This window comes from Galleria mellonella, unplaced genomic scaffold, assembly GCF_026898425.1.
Source record: "Galleria mellonella isolate WM207_F2 unplaced genomic scaffold, CSIRO_AGI_GalMel_v1 utg103, whole genome shotgun sequence".
Classification (NCBI taxonomy): Eukaryota; Metazoa; Arthropoda; class Insecta; order Lepidoptera; family Pyralidae; genus Galleria; species Galleria mellonella.
Window position 1 is genome coordinate 933,989 of NW_026441966.1, and position 25,295 is coordinate 959,283.

Sequence of the window (25,295 nt, forward strand, 5' to 3'; positions counted from 1 at the left end):
AAGTTGTATATTACAATTATTATTGGATTCATAAAAATACAATTATATATTATTGTAGAGACAATTGAAACGTTTTAGGTAATAAAAAAATTCTAATGAAAATGTTAATACATTACGGGCCATTGTCCATTAAACAAACATTTATACACAATAGGAGCCACAGACAGCCCTCTATGTCGAGGCTGTTTCGACGCCGAAGAAACGGCTGCTCACGTAATCCTGGAATGTGAGGCTGTGGCCCATCAACGTTTAGAAATCCTCGGAACGGTGAGGTCGCTCCGTGAGGCCTGTGAAGAACCCAGGAAGCTTATGCGCTTCTGGGCGGAGCTAAGTTGGCTGTACTAGCCACGACTCACACGCACAACGGCCCAAATGAGAGGCTAAGCGCGGAAAACAGAGTCTTTCTCATTCACATTCACATGTATACATTAATACATTTTCGTTAGAATTTTTTTATTATGCGATAGTATAACTGTCTTTCGAGCCAGGATGTATATGTGAAATTGTACTCAAATAAGTACAGCCAATATATCCCATATTTAGGGCTCTACATTACTTAAAAAAAATTACATAAAAATTTACTACACGGAAGTCTCAAGCGTTTCGCTAGTATTATATCTCAATATATTTTATATAACACAAAGTAATCCATTTATAAGTAACCTTTTTACAAAAAAAGGTTTCATTAACAAACATCACAATATAAAATTTATAATTTATTCATTGGCCTAAAAGTGTATGGCCAAAATAAGATTGCAGAACCTAAGTACTATATAATATATACATAATATTATATTATCTCCAACGTTCCTTTTTAGAACAAAAATATTTTAATTGACGCAAACTAATATGAAGCTACATCAATGTAATAATATTATTAAGTAACAAATTATTGGTGAAAAAATAGAATTCCAACTTACACTATTGGTTAATATATTAATAGATACAGAAATGAAATCCCTAGCTTATCAGCGCATTTATTGAGCGACAAAAAATTATTTATATACATATACAACTCGGCTAACTGCACTTAGTACCTGTTGGAATGCGCCAATACATTAAATGTACAATATTGGTTACCACTGCATAGTAGGGGTAATATATATATATATATATATATATATATATTAGTTACAATATCAATCTATTGATCCAATAACGAATAAGCTAAATGTCTGTTATCCAATATTTAATGTCGAAATTAAGAACACGATCGAAATTAACATAGATATCTGAGGGCTTGCCATGAAATGTTTTCCGAAATTTCGGAGCCAAACGAAACAGAAATCTGCTGTTAAAATTACATAATACATGTCGTTTGGAAATATTAAAAATGTTAAAATATCGTTCCTTTGGACTTTTATGATAGGATGTATGACGAACGAAATGTTAAACTCCATTTATTGATCCGATTTTGGTATAAACAAAAACACGAAATTGAGTCCGAAATTTCGGAATTTCATTTCATGGTAGACTGGCTGATTGGTACAGAATATCGAAATGGGTGATAACCTTTTTACCATCACCAATGTCCAAAAAAAAACCAATATATTGATATTGGAACAGTGCCAATATTACACATGCCTACTGCGTAGTATCATTTATCAATAAGAGGTACCAAGTTATCAAGTGCTATGTAATAAAAGAAAATTCATATATAACTTTGCGAAATTAAGCTCCTATAGTTTTAATAAAAAAATCATATTTTAAAATTACAAATTATACACATTAGAAACTTAGCAAAATGACTGTGTTGAATAAATACTAAATTGCACTAAGTAAGTTATGAAAAATTATTTACATATTATAAATCACTGTAAATGGAAATAGTCATAGAATAGACTGGCATTTGACGCTTACTAGATGGGTGGTCATATTTTATGGTGAAATTTTGCGAGACCCACAGAATATATATATATATATATATATATATATATATATATATATATATATATATATATATATATATATATATATATATATATATATATGTGTGTGTGTGTGTGTGTGTGTGTGTGAATGTAAGTTTGTTTGTGTTACCTTATAATGTCTTAACAGCTTATCCAATCACTATGAAATTTGGTATACACATACTATATGGGATGAAGAATACAGGCAACATTTTAACTGGATTAAGAACATATTCTGGCCATGCAGACGAAGTCGCGGGTAAATGCTAGTATAGTATAAAGCCCCATACATAGAGTAGGACTCTCTTATGTCCAAATTTACTTTGAATTGAAAATTTACTTTAAATCAACATCATCATTTTAACCCTTAACTGTCCTCTGATGAACATAAGTTTTTCCATAAGGGAAGCTTTGCCAGTAGTTGCCATGCTTGGCAGGTGGGTTAGCAACTGCAGTTAGGCGTATAAAGATGTTTTAAGGGAGACACTACTGCCCATTCTTCTGTATGTGTGTTCATTGTATGTAAATGGTAATCATTAATTGAAATCTGGACAATATATGAAAAAATGTGATTAATAAAAAAATAACTAAGCATATAGTCAGATATATAAAACTCTCTTGATTCTTTGATATGATTTTCTGTTAACATTTTCGATTAAAATCCGATTAGGCTCACTATCCAGCATACATTCATATATCTCTAATAATTTAACTATTCCAATTTGCAAAAGTATTTAATTTGTGATCAAATTAATTCGAAATAATTTCAAGTTGGACTAAAATACATGCCCAATCAATTACACGACACAAAATAGATCTCACACTATCACAACCAGTTCATTTAAAGCATGATCTTCATCTATTTTGTGCTAATTTCATATTATTGCTTCATGCAAATTAAAATTAACTCTCACTTAATATTGTCAACTGCAAATTGACTATAATTACACAAATTATTTACAAAAATATTCAGTGATTTAGTACAAATATCAAAATAATAAATCTTAAGCTCGGGGGCCGATTATATTAAATTTTTTTAGTACTATTAAATTAACAACACTTGAGAGTCACAATGAGCAATTTCATGTCTTCACATATATTCATTTACAACACTGTATTGCACGATACTAGAGATCAAACGGCGTCCGTACTATACAATGATCACCATGTCACTTAGTTTATATTATGATAACTATCATACAATCATTAAAGAAGCACTATGTATGCACACTTCGGCGTCCATTGCTCGAACAGCCACATCTAGGTCTAGTTCGTAGTGTTTTAGTCACTTAGCCGAGGGGAGAGTGTGCAGTTATATGTTTGTACACGTTAATGTTCAATTGAATATAGTTTTTATCTGATTATTGGAGGAAATGTGATTGAAAATTAACAATTTGGACTATGTAAATTGTCACTTCACTTCACTTCACTCGTCACTATGTGTTGGTGAGTGTGGTCCTAGTGGCAGGCGGCGGACGTGGCTGGCGCGGCGGGCGCGGCGGGCGCGGCCAGCAGGGCGCGGCGCAGCAGGCGCACGGCGGCGTGCAGCTTGAGCGCGGGCCCGAGGCGCAGGCGCAGCGCAGCCGCCAGCTCCGAGCACGACGCCATCACCAGCTCCGCGCCCGCCAGCCGCGCGCGCGCCGCCAGCGTGCCTGCTGCTTCGCCGCCGATGCGCGATACTAGCGCCACCACTTCCTTCTGTTGTTACATTGCATTATCTTAGCATCTTCATATTACATTCTTACGTATATAGTTGTATTGATTAATTAGATAGACAGCACTGAGGCAGCTTCACGCTTGTTACGTTAAGTTCAATATGTGTTCAATGCATTGCAAATACTTCATTTAGCACATGAACAGAGTAATGGACTTGCCTATATTTTATCAATACAAAATGGTGGAGTGCTTTAATTGTCCTCTAATATGTTTTTCAATAGCATTTCAAAATCATGAAAATTGACTGAAAAATTCCATAATAATTTATCTATTGTTCCACAAAAAATAAAACAAAATATAATCGTGGCATAATTAGTTGTCTTTATTTTAAGACTAAATCATTAAAGTTTATCTCTGCAAATAAAAAATCATTTAATTTGTTTATAGGAAATTATAAAGTTACAAACATAAAAAATACAACCAAATTAAATCTTCTTTTTTGAAATCGGTTGACAATGTTACGTCGACTATATCGAAACTTATCGTGAGTAACAACTCTTAATAATTAAGAATATGTCACTAACCTGCGTCCAGACGGTGGGATCGGAGGGCAGGTCGAGTTCAGCGAAGTGCCGCGCTAGCATGGCCCTGGCTGGCGAGTGGGACGAGTGTGGCGAGTGTGGCGAGTGTGGCGAGTGTGGCGAGTGTGGCGGCGGGTGGGGCGGGTGGTGCGCGGCGGGCGGCGGCGCGGCGGACGAGCGCGAGTACGTGCGCAGCGGCCGCTCGGCGCGCGCGCGGCGGCTCGCTCGCCCGCCACCGCTTCCAGCCGCCGCTCGACACTGACTCGTCGTCCGACGCCTGCCATGCACAATACCATTATAAATATAGGTAACATTGTCTTACACACTTATTATTAGTAATGGGGTCAAATAGCTCCATTACTAGCAATATACCCTGTTAGGTCGACCTTCACGTGGTTCCTTCTGGAAACCATCGTGGCTAATTCTAGTTGAATTCGTCGGGATGGACTAACTGACCTGCTTTCATCCTCAGCAGTCATCTATCACAGGTGCCTCGCCAGTGTATACCGATAGCGTAGACGGGGTTACCATACCATTATCACCCGTTTAAAAAAAAATGGCGTACATGTTATTATGAACGTATGTAATCATTTTCAGGCAATACTCACTGTGATCATATTTTTTGTTATAAATTGGTAATAAGACATTTATCAAACGAAAATGCAACATTAACACAACACTATTTGTTCTACAATGGTTGGTTAACTTAAATCTATTTCGATCTAACAACCATTACACTAGCTCGACACTTGGCTTCACTCACCGGATCGTTCTTCGTGACTTCGTCCACTCGCTTGTGCTTCGGTGGTCTGCCTCGTTGTGGCCTAATAAAATAATATTCAAAAATCACTTAAAAATACTTCAGTAAAGAAAAGAATAACAAATATTAATGTCAATACGTACTTTTCTTTGGTATCACTAGTCGGAGTACTGGTGTTTATTGACTTTGGTGCTTTCGGATGTACCCTGGAAAAGAAATACAATATGTAAATGTTTATTCAAATGATGCGTTACAACTCGACAAGAAGACGTTTGTAAATGACGATACACCGGGCAGAGGGAGGTTTTCACCAGAGGGAGACTTTGTACAAAAGTCGATTGCTTGGGTATCTCTGTCCTATTCGTGTTTCAACCGTGACGCTGTGTTTGCATGGCTGCGTTTCGGTTTGAAGGGTGAGATACGGCGTGAATTTACTGTGTACAGAGGAATAACACCTGAGTGCTCAGGAATGGCAACGCATGGGGGGTATCATGGGCGAAACACTATACTCTGTTATGTCCATGGTACTGCTCATGTGTATACGCGACGGTTACGACTTTCCATCAGGTGGGCGGTCAGCTTGTTTGCCATTCTAAGTTGTATAAACGAAAGAGAGTGGTAGTGTTACCTGCGCGAGCGCGGCAGCGCGCGGTCGGCGGGCTGCAGGTGCGGCGCGAGGCGGTCGGCGGCGGCGGCGGCGGCGGCGTGCGGGCGGCGGGCGCGGTATGGGCAGGCGGAGGCGGCGCCGTGCGTCTTGTGCGACCCGCCGCGCGCCGAGCCCAGCCCGCGGCAGCCGCCCACGCCGCACGGGCCCTCCACCGCCAGCTCCTCAGCCGCTGCGGAACCAAAACGCACACTTTACATATCACACAAGGCACCGCTGTTTACCGGACATTCCAATGGTGGTCTTTGAGTTTTTTTTTTATTGTGTGAAAATGGTATGGTAACCCCGCCTACGCTAGCGGGATACGCTGGCGGAGCACCAGTGAAGGGTGATAGGTGAGGATAAAAACGGGCCAGTTAGCCCATCGTGATGAATTCGTCAGGAAATAACCATGATAGTTTCCAGGGGGAACAGCGAGGAGGTCAACCTGGTTGGGTATATTGCTAGCAATGGGATTCTGAGTCTCCATTACTAAAAATCCCTTTCCCCCAGGTGGTATTTAGAGTTTATTTAACACATGCATAGGTGGTAATTGAGTAAGCTCCAGCTATTAATCTGGACATTAGGAAGCCCTTTGAAACAGGTGTGACATAAAACACTGCTTTCATTAATAGGGTCTCAAAAAAACAATTTTTTTTTCCTCTATTGAATTTTTACACGGGTAGGTTACATCCTAATCTATACAGACTCACGTGAGCAAACCCGTGGGATATATTTAGTTTATTATAAATACATATACAATGAACTTAATTATTTAAACCCAATGGTACTCACTGAGCGGCGGTTCAAGCGGGTGGCCGGTCTTGAGGCACCATCCGACGGGGTGTATGTCGGGCGAGTCGTCGTCCATCCAGACGGCTAGCTCGTCGGGCCAGCCGTCGAACGATACGCGCACCTGGTGACCTTTCACTTCGCTAATGCTCGCCACGCGGATCAGAAACGGCACCTGGTGATCAGTTGCAACTTGATAACTGAAACCTATGTTAACTACTCATTTTTTTTTTAATGGATGAAAATGCAATGGTTATGCCACCTGCGCTACCGACACACGTTGGCACGATGTCAGAGAAGTCAAATCAGTTTGCCCTGGTCTCCTGTAAAGGGGATTGGCGGCCCCACTGCAGATTATCAGATCAGTCTATTTCTTCTAGTTGCACCCTATTACTATTATAAATGTGATAGTTTGTAAGTGTGAATGTTTGTTATTTTTTCACGCAAAAAATACTTAACAGATTCGAATGAGATTTGGTACACGGGCAGGATATATCCTAACTTAGTACGAGGTTTGTCCGGAAAGTACGTATAAAAGTTTTTTAAAAATTTTATTTTACAATTGTTCAGGTAAATCAATTTTATCCCCTTCAAAGTACTCCCCCTGTGACATAATGCACTTGTGCCAACGCCGTTTCCACTGTGAGAAGGCTCCTTGAAAGTCCTCTGGTTGTAGGTTTCTCAGCTGCCCCGTCGTAGCTTTTTTTATCTCATTTATGTCCCCCAAATGCCGCCCCCGAAGTACCAATTTGGTTTTTGGGAACAAGAAGAAGTCACACGGGGCCAAATCCGGCGAATAGGGGGGTGTTCGGTCACCGTAATGGAATTTTTATCAAAAACTCACGGAACGATCTTGGCGCAAATTTTTTTCATTTGAATTTCTTTTCTTATAATTTCGTGGACCACGGTTTTGCCCAAATTAAGCTCTTCAGCCACCTGTCTGACCGTTAAACGACGGTCCCCATTAACACAAGTTCGAATTCTTTCCACGTTTTCGTCGGAATGTGAAGTGGAAGGACGTCCTGAACGTGGGTCATCTTGAACGCTTTCTCGGCCCTCTCTGAATCTTTTTAGCCACTTGTTTGGTTCCTTCACAGCATCATCCCCATAAACTGTTCTGAGATCGGCAAAAATTTCACGGCCATTCTTGCCGAGTTTCGAGAGAAACTTGATTACGACGCGCTGCTCTTCAACGGAAGCGGGCTCCATGCCGACGGGGTTTCGTTAAGAGGTAACTTCACAGATGGCGTGACAAGCCAGATCGCACCGCACGGCGGTCAGACCAGAACTGAAGCATTGTTAGGGACATAAGGAAGGGGTCCTGCGCTTACCTGGCCTCCCCACTCCTCTTTCTCGCATTCCAGAACACTTTTATACGAACTTTCCGGACAGACCTCGTACATAGGATACTGTATGTACTGATTCATATGGGTATAGCTGCGGGATACCACTAGTAAAAAATATAAAAATGGCGGATATTACAATTGTACCCAACTACCAAATTTCTTCTTGACAGTATCTATTTAGATAACAATTAAAACGACAAATTAAGATTCAAAGTTGCTTGTACACGAGTCTAAATAAAGTATATTTGAGTTTAGAGTTTGTACAATTACAGACAGATATGATATTCTCGGTATTTACAAACAATTAATATCATGCAAATTGATAATAGTGGACAGATAGTGATATCGATAAGAGATTACATGTGACATAAATAATTTTATAAAAAAAAAAAAAAAAAAAAATTGAGAAATGTCTATGACTTGCAGTGGAATTGTCTATAACTTTTGATATGATTATGAGACTGCAATCTATGGTCGCTGTCCCTTAAAGTAGACCTTAAAGTAGAAAAAGCATGCGATAGTAAAACTGCTATCTATATTGAACGTGTGCTCTTTTTTTTGTTCACCGCTGGAAACCATCGTGCTAAATTCCAGGTGTATTCATCACGATGGGCTAACTGACCTGCCTGTTCATTCTCACCTATCATCCGTCATTAGTGCCTCATCAGCGTATACCGTTAGCGCAGGCGGGGTCACCGTTCCATTATTATGCATAAAAAAAAAGACATGAATTTCAAAAATTCAGTCAAGCACTGTTCAATTGAGCTACCATCACCTAACTGCAGCTAGAAAGATGAGAGAATATAATTACCCTCGGATCAACCACTTCCAACTTCATGCCGGGCTTGAACCCCTGCGGCGGCCGGGTCTTGAACGCTCTTGGCGGCGCCGCCGACGCGCCAGTCTCCGACAGGTAGCTCTCCCAGGAAAACTCGTCGGGGTCCTTGTAAACTGCATAACAAATATGTTAAATAAACAAATACACTCGCAACTATGAATGTGGTGGTGTCACCAGAGGGAGACTTTGTACAAAAGTCAATTGCTTGGGTACCTCTGTCCCATTCGTGTTTCAACCGTGAAGCAGTTGTGTTTGCATGGCTGTGTTTCGGTTTGAAGGGTGGGATATGGCGTGAATTTACTGGGTACAGAGGAATAACACCTGAGTCCTCAGGAATGGCAACGCATGGGGGGTATCATGGGCGAAACAGTATACTCTGTTATGTCCACGGTACTGCTCATGTCTATAGGCGACGGTTACTACTTTCCATCAGGTGGGCCGTCAGATTGTTTGCCATTCTAAGTTGTAAAAAAATAAAATGTGGGGGCTACGATCCAAATCGACCCGACCACAGTACTTAAGGTCAATGAACTGCATTTCTAATACAATAAATGTTATAAATATAGTCAATGGTGGTCTATAAAACAGTAATTTAGCGAAACCATAAAGTTAAATTATTAGGTTAAGAAATAAATTTAGGGAAATGGTGCCTCAGAATCAGGGGGCCTATCATGAACGTGAGGACCTATCAGGGGACCTATTTTCCGAAATTTCGGGGACGCACGAAACAGAAATTTGATGTTAAAAATACATAATACATGCCGTTTAAAATTATTAAAAATGTTAAAATATCGTTCCTCTGGACTATTAGGATAGGATTTATGATGAACAAAATGTTAAACTCCATTTACTGGGCCGATTTCGGTACGAACAAAAACACGAAATTGAGCCCGAAAATTCGGCCCGTTATCTCTAAATTTTAACAAGGAAAATCTTACAGGACACAAAAAACATACTAATTCGTAATTTATACTAAATACGATGAAAGCAAAAAATATAGTAGCCATAAGGCCGCCTTTTGTATCACTTCTCATCAATATTTACTGTATTTATTATTTTTTAAATGGTGTAAATAAATAAGTAAATATAGTAGTTTTATGATAAATTATCAATATATTTAGGCAAACATTATTTCTTTATCTACATTAATATTATAAGGCGGAAAGGTTTTTTTTTGATGGGTGAAAATGGTATGGTAACACCGCCTACGCTAACGGGATACGCTGGCGGAGCACCAGTGAAGGGTGATAGATGAGAATGAAAACAGGCCAGTTAGCCCATCATGATGAATTCATCAGGAATTAACCATGATAGTTTCCAGGGAGAATCGTGAGGAGGTCGATCTGGTTGGGTATATTGCTAGCAATGGGATTCTCAGTCTCCATTACTAACAATCCCTTTCGCTCCCAGGCGGAAAGGTTTATATGGTTATAATAAATAAACCCGAAAACTACTCAACCGACTTTAAAAATTCTTTCACCCATAGAAAGTTAAATTATCAACGAATAAACATAGGCTATACATATTTTATTTTCGAAAATTCTAACTACAAGCGCGGAACTAGACTGGATTCCTAGTGCAAGGTAAAAAATAGAGCTGCCTATACATATAAGTTAGAAATGTTTACACACACACACACACACACACTATTAAAAATTATTATATATATATTTATATTAAAATTATATCTATCAAAATTCAAAATTCAAAAATCATTTATTCATGTAGGACATTTTAGCCGCTTATGAACGTCAAATTTTTTACATTATAATTTTATTTTTTTTTCCCTACCGTCCATATGTTAATAGTTAATAGGTTCCCCAGATACAGGCTCGACCCATATGGGGACCGTTGTTAAGCAATTTTGTAATCTTCTGTTTGAAATAAAGATTATTATTATTATCTATTTGACAAATGTCGCTTAGTAGATACTGTGTGTGTGAATGTGAATGTGAGAAAGACTCTGTTTTCCGCGCTTAGCCTCTCATTTGGGCCGTTGTGCGTATGAGTCGTGGCTAGTACAGCCAACCTAGCTCCGCTCAGAAGCGCAGAAGCTTCCTGGGTACTCCACAGGCCTCACGGAGCGACCTCACCGTTCCGAGGATTTCTAAACGTTGATGGGCCACAGTCTAACATTCCAGGAGTACGTGAGCAGCCGTTTCTTCGGCGTCGAAACAGCCTCGACATAGAGGGCTGTCTGTGGCTCCTATTGTGTATAAATGTTTGTTTAATGGACAATGGCCCGTTAATGTCCCTATCATACGTTTACATACATTACATTAGTAGATACTGGTGATTTATTTAAACTTTAATGCACAGTAAAATTCTATGTACATATGGCATACTTAAAACCGGACGGTGTTCTCTACCAGCCAACCATTGGGCTAACAGAGAAATACGTAGGCGGTGCATTTTTTATTAGAGGAAAAATAAAGCATTACTTGATAAATCTTATCTTTGTAACTAGAACGTACATAATCGCGAGTTAGAGATATAACTTCTATAGACTCGGGGAAAGATGATATTATAGATGGTCACTCGCTCGCGTCGATGTTGATAAATATTAATAAATCCAGCGGCGTCAAAGTAAACAAGTTCCAATAAAAGGTACAAAAACAGTTCACTTCAATAAATATAACGAATCGACACGATATCTACCCATAATGCGTTAATATAATTATTATTTATAATTATATTGATTACTAGCTGACCCCGTAAACGTTGTTTTACCATTTATTGCGAAATATAAAAGTCGCGATTAAAATACAGGGGTTGATCGTAAAACGATGAAAATTTAAAGTTGTATGTATTTTCCAATGCTAAATTATAATAAAATAAAAGTTAAAAAAAATTGTCAAAAAATAAAAAAAAAAATTTGGGGTGGGTCACCCTTGTCACTTACGGGTATGAAAAATAGATGTTGGCCGATTCTCAGACCTACCCAATATGCACACAAAATTTCATAAATATCGGTAAAGCCGTTTCGGAGTTTGGTAACAAACACCGTGACACGAGAAATTTATATATAAGATTTAGTACGGGGCTCGGATAGTCGTCTATACTGATATACTGTAAATAACACATCTATCTACTATCTCTATACTACAGGAGGAAAGGGATTGTTAGCAATGGAGTTCGACATTGCTAGCAATATGCCCTATCAGGTCGACCTCCACGCGGTTTCCCCTGGAAACCATCGTGAACAATTCTTGTTGAATTCGTCACGATGGGCTAACTGACCTGCTTCTTTCTCACCTATCATCCTTCACTGGTGCTGCGTCGGTGTATACCGATAGCACGGGTGGGGTTACCATTCCATTATCACCCATTAAAAAAAAACTATACTATATTCCTATTAATATTTATAACGATATAGAGAGATGCGAAACTATATAAATTAATGACTGAGCGCTTAAACTAATTATATTAAAAAAAAAATCGTGATACTTTCGCAAACGCGGAATATTCTATTTTCAAAAATAGATGCTAATAAATTATATACTTCTCATTATAAAAATGTGATTCTAACATAATTATAGATATTCCAGTGTTTTGTCCTCGGTCTTTTAAACTACATACATTATTATGTAGACAGTAACGCTGCAAGTAAACAATTGTTGTAATTTGATAACATGCTGAAGATATAATATACACAAAAAAAAAAACAGCCAGAAAATTAAAAACAGCTCACTTAAGTCGTTTAGAAATAGATTCGTAGAAAGATAAATAATTTAATAAAGAGCTTATAAATGTACGAAACAAACTGTGTTTTTATCATAAATTCATAACAGTGTTTTCCTTATTTTTTCCCACATAATAAACATATAGTTATCACTTATTGAAGCAGTTAAATTTATGTATACCTTATTTAAGAACCACAATGACAAGGAAAAAGGCGGGAAATACTATAATCATTAATTAACCGAAAAAAAAAAAATCAAATACGTTCCGTGACGAGACGTCTTCTTTGAAAGAACTATTACCAAAACTAAAGTGTGCCAAGCGCGAGTACTTCACAATAGTAGATAACGTAACGTGGTCGCATTGCATTAAATGTAGCACAAATATACAAACAAATACATCTCAATTATTCACATAGTTCTTGACGTTATATAACGACGCGATTATGTGTTGGAGTCGAGTAATTATTTTCAAGTTTTAAATAAAATACAAAAATAATACAAAACGCCTATTGTCAAATACTAATTCGATATAACAGTATGAATGTTATCTCTTAATTATTAATACGAGAACTTTATCGTACTAATGTCGGCGTTCATTATGTTGCTTTTACCAATGGTAGGTAAATTTTAGTGGCACTAATTACTAAGTTACTAATTAGTTACTAACAATTATGTTGACTAATAATTATTTAGTACTTATTACATTTATGACGCATTTACTAATTGTCATTTATTATTATTATTTTTTAAATTTTTAGAAAATTCACGTCTCCCCTCTTAAGGAGAGGAGATGGCAAACTAATCCCCGGCAGAAGCACAGTCGGCCGGAGTTCAGGGCCCCAGGGAGAGAAACCGGCGTACAATACCGAAATGGTAACCCCGCCTACGCTAACGGTATACGCTGACGGGGCACCAGTGAGGGATGATAGGTGAGCATGAAAGGGCAGGATAATTAGCCCACCGTGACGAATACACCTAAAATTCAGCACGATGGCTTCCAGGGGGAACCACGTGGAGGTCGACCTGATAGGTATATTGCTAACAATGGGACTGCATTACCATACTTTCTCTTTATAATATTAGTATAGAAGTATTGATAAAAATAAAAAGACTTATGTATATTTTGTGTCTATTTTAAATTCTTACTTACCTCTTGGCGCCATTATCAACCGTCACAAAATTTGGTATACAAATAAAATTTGGGATTTAAAAAGAGAAATAGGATACTTTTATCATGGGAAATTAATATTCCATTATGCATAAGACGGAAATAAAAACTATAATAATAAGTAAGGATAATATTTATAATATTATATGGTCATAGTCGTAGAATACTGACGGATATATATATGTAATCTTTGTCAGATCCGTCAGTATTCTACGACTGTGACGATATGTATCACATCTCCCATATTTAGAACTAACAAAATTTTTCATCGTGCCTCCCACCAAATTGTTTATAATTACTTCTCTCCACCCAAAGGTTGCCTGGAAGAGATCGCTTTCAGTGATAAGGAAGCCCATTTTTTTCTCATTGTGATTATTTCTTGTAATTGTTTCTATCTATAATAAGTTTACTATTGTAATCTTTTGGAGGAAACAATAAAGAGTATCTATCTATCTATCTATTTACATTTCCAAACGAAAATTTACTTTGTGAGTCACAAATAACAGTTGGTGATAAAAATATAATGAGCTTTCTATGAGTAACCTCTCAAGGACGGACATATAGATAAATATGTTGTTTAAATTATCAGAGATTTAAATACACAATTGGGAGTTAAAGCTATAAGAAATGTCCTGTCGTAACCACGACGTGGGTGGGATCGACGTCGAAATGTCGGCATTAAAGAAGCAGGTATGTAGGTACTATTTTGCCTGCAAAAATTTTTCATCGCGTCAAGTCCCAATTGTGTATTTAAAATATGTGTAAACAACGCGAAAGTTTAAAAGTAACTATGAGAATTAAATTAAAATAGGTAATATACATATGTCATTACATCTACTTTTTTTTTCTTAGGAAAACGTCACTTTAGTGGTATTTTTTTCTTTTTTCTTTTATGCAACTTAGAATGGCAAACATGTTGACAGCCCACCTGATGGAAAGTGGTAACCGTCGCCTATAGACATGAGTAGTACCATGGACATAACAGAGTATACTGTTTCGCCCATGATACCCCCCACGCGTTGCCATTCCTGAGGACTCGGGTGTTATTCCTCTGTACCCAGTAAATTAACTGCCACATCCCACCCTTCAAACCGAAACACAGTCATGCAAACATCACTTTAATAATATGTTTTGTTAACTACCTTTTACCCGCGACTTTCTCCGCGTGACTAGGATAAAATTTCATAAAATTCTATATCCCTCTTCATCCCATATATGTAAGTATACCAAATTTCACAGTGATTGGTTACACCGTTAAGGCGTTATAAGGTAACAAACGAACAAACTTACTTTCACATTTATAATATTAGGAAGGATAGATAGTCACATAGCTTACTTTTGAATAATTTTATAGAACATACTTTTCATTTTAATAATTAACCAGTTAAGCCCTGCAGTGGGATATAACAACTTAAAAATATGTCTATAAGTCATTAATAAATTGTACTTAATTAAGTAACTACTCCATCTAATTAAAAAGCCATTACATATTTCAAAATTCTAGTAATTCTACCGCACAGCGATATTCACATTGCAACAAACAGCGATAAAGTGCTGCGGTTAACGTCAAGCAATTTACATGTTATAAATGTTACAAACATGATCATTGAAGCATTTTTTTTTATACAACTTAGAATGACAAACAAGGTGACGGCCCACCTGAAAATTATGGTAACTGTCGCCTATAGATATGAACAGTATCATGGACATAACAGAGTATACTGTTTCGCCCATGATACCCCTCCGTGCGTTGTCATTCCTGAGGACTCAGGTGTTATTCCTCTTTACCGTATAATTTATCCCACCGCCATATCCCACCCTTCAAACCGAAACACAGCCATGCAAACACAACTGCTTCACGGTAGAAACACGAAAGGGATAGAGATGCCCAAGCAAACGACTTGTGCAAAGTCTTCCTCTGGGTTATTTACTTAGTCATTCTTACTAAAATTAATAGATCCCGGGATAGAATGGGCCATCCCTTCTTTTCCCGTGGGTGCCATAAGAGGCGACTAAGGTAGGGCGACGGATGAGCAGCAGTGTCCCTCTTAAAACATCTCCAAATCCTAACTGCGGTTGCCAATCCGCCTGCCAAGCGTGATAACTACTGGCAAACCCCCCAAGGGGGAGGCTTATGTTAACCAATGGCCAGTTAAAGGCTGACATGATGAAAATAATTTTCTATTGCGTAATAGGAAAAAGGGAGTCACAGGATGCAGGTGGCTCAGGACCGTTGCTTATGGCAGTCTATAGGGGAGGCCTATGTCCAGCAGTTTACGAATAATGGCTGAAATGACGATGATGAATAGCAAAAAAAAAAAATATTTGTTTCCCTAGTGATTTACTACACCGACTTATATAGGACCCATGCGTCGACACTTAAAACTGGGCCTCTAAAATACCTTCAACTTATTGTCCGGTAACAGAAAATGTCAACATTGCGAATTAATTCGAAAAACTGCAATAAATCCGTCACGTTTTGTGTTAAATGAAAAATATGATTATTCGATGAAAAACGTGCAATGTATGTATAAAAATAAAAACGGCAGGCACTTATGCATTTGTCAGGTAATGCGTCTGCATAACTGGCTCGAATTACATTGACTATAAAAAATATAAGTATCATCAGCGGCGTGTAATATTATGAACGTGAGAATTGTATTTTTTTTTTTATACAACTTAGAATGGCAAACAAGCTGACTGGTCCACCTGATGGAAAGTGGTAACCGTCGCAGACATGGACGGTACCATGGATATAACAGAGTATACTGTTTCGGCCATGATACCCCCCATGCGTTGCCACTCCTGAGGACTCAGATGTTATTCTTCTGTACCCAGTAAATTCACGCCGTATCTCACCCTTCAAACCGAAACACAGCCATGCAAACACTGTCATGTTGATTCATGTTGAACATGTTCATTCGTCTGTTAAGTTTACTGGTCGACTAATCGTTATGAGTTTGGCATAAACATCAAAAATAATCATCATCATCGGCAAACTCAAGTAGTTTAGGAGTAATTAGTAATGCAGACTACCAGTCACATTGTTAGCAATATTGTACTGTACATACGTATGTATGTATAATTTTTGTAAGTATTTTATTCTATGTTTGTATGTTTATTTATATTAAAATGTATTAATGTTGTTATCTCTCAAAATATTTATTTAATTTACAAATTGTTTTTGTTTTTTTTTTTTTTAATTGATGATAAGGGGATGGTAACCTCGCATGCGCTAACGGTATACACGTGTGGGGCAACAGTGAGAGATGATAGGTGAGAATGAAAAGGCAGATCAGTTAGTCGTGATGAATACATCAGGAATGAAACTCGACCTAATAGAGTGTATTGCTAGCAATGGGTCAGTTAGACCCCGTTACTAACAGTCTTTCCCCCCACTCTGCAGCAGTTAATAATGAGTGAAATAATGACATAGATACTCACAGTTTGGCGGTGTGAGCGAGATGCCGTTCTCCTCAGCCCAGCCAACAGGGTGTATGTACGGGGACGTTGGGTCCACCCAGTAGTCATACATCTCGTCCCAGCTGTCGAAGTTGATCAGCATGCGGTTGTCCATCATGTCCGTGATGGTCGCCACGCACACCAGCTCGTTCTTGCGGTCCTCGGCTTCTAGCTTCATCCCGATTCGGAAGCAGTTTGGTTTGAAGATCTATTTAGGAAATTAAAGGTTTTTATTCATTAACTGTAATGTTCTTGTGTAAACAAGTGTCATATACTATTAAGCATAAGACCTGCCTGATGCTACCAAAGCCTATAGTCACCTGAAACATACAACTGCATAGCTCGTGTTTTGTAACTAGATCTGGGAAATATCAGTACCGCTCCGATATTTATATATTAGATTTTTATACAAATTGACAGTGGAAAAAAGTTCATCACCTATTTCGAGAACCCAGTAATTTTACAATATATCTAAAAATTATTTTCAAGAAATCGCAAGTGCCTATTTTTATTTAATTTTAATTTAACACAGGGGGCAAACGAGCATGCGGCTCACCTGATGGTAAGTAACTACCGCCGCCCATGATCACCCACAACACCAACGGCATTGCAGGTGTACTGCCGGCCTTTTAACTTATTTTCTATTTTAAGTTTATAAATTTACATAGAAGTCTAAGTCCTACATTTCTAAGTTAAAATAAATTACAACAAAATGTGGAGTAATTATATACAATAACAAAGAAATGTGTATTGTTATTTCTGTCTAAAAGGTAATATTGCAAGTAAAATCTAACACGAAAGGAACAAGCCGTACTTCTCAGGAGCAAAAATAACACAAAAAACTTGATTTTCATCATAAAACCTAATAAATAATGATAGATCAGCAGTAGTCATTGAATTCATATAGTGTCTGCCTCTATTATATAGTTTACCAAACATTTTCAATTCTTAGCATATATAAATGCTATAACCCCTTCCTTTCCCATGGGTGTTGTAAGAGGCGCCTAGTGGGACCTATAGGTTAAGGAATGGGCAGCAGAATCTCTCTTGAAACATCATCAAAACCATACCTGCCATTACCAACCTGCCTGTTAAGCGTAGCAACTACTGGCAAAACCCCCCAATAGGGGGAGGCTTATGTTCAGCAGTGGATAGTTAAGAGTTAATATGATATGATAAATGTAAAATTAAGAAAGTAAATTATGTAATATTTACCGTGTTAGTGATATGTGGGAACAAATGTCTAGGTGCAGCGATCGCTCGCATGTGTTTCAAGTACATCGGCCAGGAGAAAACAGAAGTATTGTAGTTGGCTGGCGGCTTCAGCGTGCGACCGTTCTTCTCGCACCAGCCCGGCGGAAAGATGTCGATTGAATCTGAATTAACCCAATAATCATACAAATCCGGATATCCGTCAAAGTGTAGCCGCATCCGATAGCCCTGTACTTCCGCCACAGATACTACACAAAATAGCGATGGGTGCTGTGGATCTATCGCCTCCAATCGCATACCAATCTTAAAACCGTTCCTGATCTGGTAGGGAAATGGATCTTTAAACAACTTTACAGGTGCTGCCTTCGCTTTACAGATATCCAGATACCGCATCCAGGAGAATCCATTCTTGCCACACATCCAAGGGTACTTCTCATTTTCTATCAAATCCTCGCTCATTTTTATAGCGGTATCACTCTGAACCTCAGCAGGCGCGGAGTCGTAATGTTTTAAAACTACTTTATCATCCTTGTTGTCTTGCATTATCATTTCATCAGACCATTGCTTCTTCATAAATATTCGTCTCATTTTATTCTTCTTTTTAGTCAATTCTGCCTTTTCTTTATCTTTCTTCTTTTGTAAAGCTTTCTGCACCTCATTTTGACATGTTGAACTGCAGAAATTGGGATTAATAAAATCTGCAGCCATGCCATGACATCCACATCCATCACAGCGATACATATCTTCAGGGGACGTGGGCTTTTTTTCTCTAGGATTTCTGTCAATGCGCTGCTTCAGTGGAGTGTGGTACTTCGCACTTGGATTTGCTAGTACATCCTCTTGGTCACTATTATCAATTAAATCGATGAGACCAAACTCATTAGTCTGAAATTGTAAATTACTCCCTTGAAGCACTGCAATCCCATTGCTCCAAATTAAACCTGGAGGATCCTCTTCCACAGGGCTATTCAATTTATTTTGGGCACTAAAACTGTTTTCTTTCTTTACAAATGTATCCGTTTTATGATAATATAGTACATCATGATTGTTAGTATGGCCGTCTTTCTCAGAACTAGGTTCCATTTTCACCTCTTTAAAATCTTCATCGGAATCACCTAAGTTCACTTTTGCTTCTAAATCTTTGTCCAACTTTTCATCGCAAAACAAAGATGGCACTCTGTGATCATCGTTATTGTCAGAATCGTGGTGGTCATCAGATTTATCAAGTTTTTGCTGAGGTGAAGTCAAATTAATCTTCTTATTTGTCAAGTTCTCATTACAAAGAGAGATTCGTCTTTTAAGATTTGCATTAGCAGTTTTTCTTTCACTGTTGTCTGAATTAGAGCGTCTCAATATAGCAGGAGCGGCGATCGTAACTGGGCCTGGTATATCATTCCTATCTAAAATATTTCTATTTAATAAACTCTTTCCCTTCTCTGGAATTGCCAAAGTAAATGATTTTTCTCTAGTCTGTCCTCCTTCGTCATCAGCTATAGAAACAGTAAAAATATCATCATTCATAGAAGCATTTGTTTCTGGTATTGACAAAGTATACTCTCCTTGCTCCCCCGTAGGCTCTGCTCGTGACCCTGATATTGAAAAAGTGTATGCTTTCTCACTTTTAGGACTCTCAGGCATCGAGTTCTTGTTATCTTTGCCATTAGCACTAACAACTTTACCCAAAGGTTGTAATGGTGGTATTTCAGTGGTTTCAATGGGTGTAGGATCTCTCATTACAGTAATATTTCCCTGTGGATCATTTTGTATCTGCCCATTAGCTATTTGAAGATTGATAAAGGGACCTTTTGATGCCATAGTTGCTGGTAAAGTTACAGGAAGAATAAATTTAGTATTCTGTATTTTTGGCATATTCATAGGGGTTAGAAATAGTTTTTGGTTGCCTGATGGCACATTCGGCTGATTGTTTGATATTAAAATTGACTGGTTATCAGGTAAAGATTTGGTAGTCGGCTTTTTAACAGAACTTAGATAGGCAATGGCCTGCTTGCCTTGATTTCCTGGGGCAATGCTTACTGGAACCATCATTTTATCATTTGATTTTGGTTTTTGAATAACAATGGGCTGTGTGGTATTAACAGGAGCTAACAGAGAAGACTTGTTTTGGCTGGGTGCTTTAGGTGCAATGTTGGGTTTGTTACCAACATTTGATATTAAAATATTCGAATTGCTGGTAACCTGAAATATTAAAATAGAACATTCAATTATATGCTTATAAAGAATAAAAAAGTTTAATTAATTAAATATACAATTTTATAAAGAAAATAAGTACAAAATATAATATGCGGTTTTTCTAATTTCTTAATTACTTAAGTGTCGCAAGTACATACTATATTAAATGTAAGAACAACCGGATTGACTTACGTGTATTATTTTAGTGAAGTGGCCGCGGCAGGTACGCGAATCTAACTGGCATCATGGCCGCTTGTGACTACGAATCATGGAAGGTTCGGAAACGAACGAACGGAATTGAACTTTCTAGTTTAAAATACTTAGTTTAGTGCGTAAGTACTCTCACACAAGTCAAATTCTGAATTTCAAATGATTTTGAAGACGGTTTTTCCATTTCGAATTATGAATGCTTAGTTATTAAAAATATCGATATTCTAGAATTTTCTATAGTAATCACAATGGAGTGGACTTGGAAAAAAGACCACGTGGCTTCTGTTGTACTACACCGTCATTGTCATATTTTCGCCATTACTTTACAATTTTTAAATATTACGCGTAAATTTATTCATCGATCAATTAAACGATATAGTGTGATGTCTAACATAGATGACAGAATGAGATCAGGTCGACCTCGCTCTTTTCGAATCCCAGCTATAGTAAAGGCAATTAAAATAAGAAGTTGATTAAGCGGATATACAGTAAAGAAGGTGCTAAATGTAGACTTCCTGTTACGTGCTTCCCAAAAAAAGAGATTATTTTCCATATTCCGGTTTAATGGAACCGTGTGTCAAAAATGACAAGTAATTTAAAACGGTACTCTACAAATAACCGCCGCCAAGTTTTGTTTTCAGATGAAAAGAAAAAAAATATATTGGGCAGAAATACAACAAAGTGTATGCACACAAGGGAAGAAGCCAACACTGTCATTTCGAATGTACATCGACGTCATTATTCGTGATCGGTGATGATTCGGTTGGGATTATCGTATTTGGGACCCTTTTGTTTTGTTCTCTCTCTCTCTTTTGTTATAAAAAGAAAAGTCTACCAAGATACGATTTTGGAAAGAATGTGGAGCCCCTTATTGAAACAATGTTTAAAAACAAACATTGAGTATTCTAATAAAATTCGGCGCCTGCGCATTAAAGTACACAAACTTAGTTAAACATGAACAAAATAGATTTCATACGACATAAAGATTACCTCTCATCTACCTAAGGTGGTCTATAAAACATGGCAGTATATAAATGAAAAACTACTACTACCTGGTAAACTTCACAAAAAAATTGAACTCCTTAAAGGATTCACTCAACTAGCCCTGAAGATTGAGGGCTGATTGTATTCAAAATCAAGGGCGCCATTTTGAACAAATAATATTGTTAATATAATGAATTTAAACTTTATATTTTAGTAATAAAAAATATATTAAAACATCTTTACTTTTTTTTTATTTTATGCCCTAATGTCTGTCACAAAATTTAAGGACTAAGTACATGTAAGTTAATTGGGTCGTTCTTCCATTATAATAATATTACTTATTTCAATTATTATTATTAAAAATTATAACAAAAATTGGTGATGAGTCAATGAATGTTATGTTAGAGAATGTGTGTGTGTGTGTGTGTGTGTGCATGGATTAGACTAAAACGTTTAATACTAAAGGATTTATTTATATTTATTGATTAGTGTGCAAAATTCTTTTTTTTTTCTTTTAAACAACTTTTACTATTTCCAATCGACTTCAAATAGAAGGAAGTTGTCAATTCAGTTGTATATATATTTTTATATCTACATAATACCACATAATGGAATGGAAAAATCTTTTTTTTATTTAAAAGACTATATTTAAAGATTGAACCCATAGAAATTTTAATAAAATCGATTCAATAGTTTAATTTTTAAATAAAAATAATTGGCTAAGCCATAATTGAAGTCAGTTTTTTGTGGAATGCAATTTTATTTGTTATACGACGAACATAAATGTAAATAAGAAATACAATTATAAATTCTCTACATAACAACTATTAATGGCTTACTGCTAGACATATCTTATATGAGACAGACATCACCTATGTATTTATTATTTGTTTTTTTTGTCTGTCTCATATAAGATGTGTCTAGCAGTATACTCTGTTGTGTCCATGATACTGTTCATGTTTATAGGTGATGGTTACCACTTTCCATCAGGTGGGCCTTTGGCTTGTTTGCCACTCTCAGTTGCATAAAAAAGAAACAAAGAATAATTAATAAAGTTTTGCAGTGTTTACAATATTATGTATGCAACATTGCCATTAAGTGACCTTAATAGATAAATTTTATATTTAGAACAATCAATGAATAATTAAACACAGTGTTATTTTAAATCACTGTTCACATCACAACAGTTGATGTTATTTTTGTCATGTTATATCTTCAATTATTAATATTTTTTTTTTAGGTATAAACATATCATAATCTCTCTAATCTTGTTTGTGTAAAAAAATAATTTTCAAAGGTAAACAAAAATGCCTAGTTTTTTTTTAAATAAATAAAGTGAGATATAATAAACTAGTTTTGTCATATAAATATACTTACAGGTCTTCTTACAATAATTTGAGGTGGATTGCCACTAGTGCTGGCCTGGCTGATAACTTCAGTGCTGGTAACAGCCTTCAGACCTGTTGGTGTCTGGATGTACACCATATGGGGGACAGGCCTTGCCGCACCCCTCAACTGAACAGTGCCCGAGCTCCCATTATTTGGTAGAGCCAACTGTATGGAGTTGTTAGTTGTATTTGGAATTTGTACAACAGCTGGGTTCCCACCAACATGCACTTGTGAAGCAGACGTGGGATTATTTATTTTAACTTGAACCCCCGAGTTGTCAGGTATCTGTAGCTGTGATGAACTAGATACTGTCAAGTCAGATGTCCCATCCACATTGGTAGGCCTTGTATTTGAACTCATATGGACATGTATTATAGAGTTATGGAGAGATTGGTTGGTATTTTGCAAAATAGGCATAGAAGGTAATGCAGGTGTGGTCAATTGAATATTTTGAGTGGCAGCAGGAATTTGAAGGGGCACATTTATAGTTTCACCAGCTGGTAATTGCACAGGCACACTGGTTGCCCCTGACACTTGAAGAGGAAGACTGACTGGAGCTATTTGTAAAGGTACTGTATTTGTAGGACCTGACAATTGAACAGGGACATTTATATTTGAGGTGGAGCCTGGTATCTGCACAGGCACATGAACTGTAGACAGCTGGAGGGGATATGGGGCATTGTTGCCATGTATTTTCATAGGAGCAATAGAGTGGGTAACCAAACTATGAGTAATTGGCATAGAGCTCTGAGGGGCCTGCACTGAGGACACGATCATGCTGCTTGATATCGGTGCCTGAAATAGAACACGCGACGTCAGTACGCAAAAGTTAAGTACCATATATTTGTTTTAATTAATTAACCAGTTTTAATAGCAACTCACACGTAACGTATTCAATAACACATTGTGCTGCGAACTATTCTGTGAGAGATTAGTAGAAACGGGGGCGCTCGAAGATTTTAATAATCTTTTTTTCAAAATTTCTGTTTTAGGCTCGTCAAAGTTTTGAAGTGAATTACACTGCTGTCTCTCCATTTCTCGGTCCCGAAAATGTTTTTGGAGTCATTACAGAAACTCAGTTATCTTTTACAGTTCATTACTGATGACCTGTAATGCATAAAAAAATAAAATATTTCGAAGTGAAAAATCATATAGACGCACTTTTATCATGAAATATTTTCCACTGCCACTGAGTTATAAGTTTCGTTCGTCACTCGATATAATTTATTTAATAAGATATATGTAAATTTTTATTAAATAATTACGGGCATTTATAATGTTCGTTACATTTTTCTTTCGCGAGGATCGCACTCGTATCATTGTGCAGCTACTTTTAGAGAATCACAACCTTCCCCAAAAAAGTTCATGAAACACTCAAATGTAAATTTCTTACTTACGTTTTACTATATCAACGTAAATAGTAATTAATCAAGTACCAATCTTGCTATAATAACACCATTTTCGTATTGAAAAGCACTAAAGAAAAATAAATTATTTTAATAAAGCGACGATATTTACTTGCTAGCACAACTGGTAATAATTTTGACAACATTGCCAAAACGTTGTAGTATTTGTTACGTTGGTACTCTCGAAAATCTCCACCAATCGTATTCAAGTGTTTATCTGACAAAGCTTTCGCGCGCGCTTGATTAATCAGCGAAAAATTAGCTAAGTTTGTATTCTAAATATTACCGGGAATTTGTTGTTTATAAGCTACAAGTTATTGATTTAATTTTAAGGATTCGCCAATGAGCCTGATTTTAAAATATAAACAAAGACAACGACTACTAGTAAGATGCTAAAAATACTTTTAAAAAAAGAATTAAATATGAAAAATTAAAAGAAATTTTTTCTACAGCTTTCAAATGATTTTTCATATAAAAGAACTTTAATTTTTTGTCGAAAATATTAAAGAGATAAATTACAGTTAGAAATCTTATTATAATATAAAAACAGCCCGCCAATCGTTTGGTCACTTCACGGTTCTGTGGTATCTTTCAAGCAATTTCGTCGGAATTAAGCCAAATACACACGCATAGAGAGTAAAGTCAAGAGCAGATAGGCTACACAGTAGTGTTCAGCATAAAAAAAAAAAAAATTGTGACAAAGAATAAAAGAAATTGTATAAAAATCTTTGAATATAGAGTTTCTTTGTTTATTTCAACTCCAACAGGTCTTGTCGTAGTTTGAGTTTTTTTTTTTTGTCAAGGACAATAGGTATAATTAAAACACGTTAAAAACAATAATAAAAAATGTCTTATGATGTTATTCTAAGTTCTTTAATCAAAAGTTATAATATTTGGGCTCGATTCTGAGGCGCTATTCTTTTAAATTATGTTTCTTAATCTAATATTTTTAATTGATAGTTACGCGATACTATTATTTTGTGAACCATTATATTAATATATATTTATTTTGAATAAAATTATTAGGAATTTGTTTCACATTGACCCTAAGCATATTTCGCTGTG

General features: G+C 36.8%; 1 protein-coding gene across 1 annotated transcript; it reads right to left on the bottom strand.

Moving 5' to 3' along the window:
- Nucleotides 1-1,989: 1,989 nt before the first annotated feature.
- LOC113521133 (uncharacterized) lies at nucleotides 1,990-24,362 on the bottom strand. Its single transcript, XM_052895317.1, is given in 13 exon segments — nucleotides 1,990-3,608; nucleotides 4,151-4,369; nucleotides 4,371-4,424; nucleotides 4,911-4,971; nucleotides 5,051-5,113; nucleotides 5,536-5,743; nucleotides 6,346-6,517; nucleotides 8,500-8,639; nucleotides 16,822-17,047; nucleotides 18,055-20,247; nucleotides 22,813-23,619; nucleotides 23,707-23,931; nucleotides 24,222-24,362. Coding segments are annotated over 12 exon segments (4,536 nt in total). The 5' UTR covers nucleotides 23,860-23,931; nucleotides 24,222-24,362; the 3' UTR covers nucleotides 1,990-3,368.
- Between the last annotated feature and the right edge of the window lie 933 nt (nucleotides 24,363-25,295).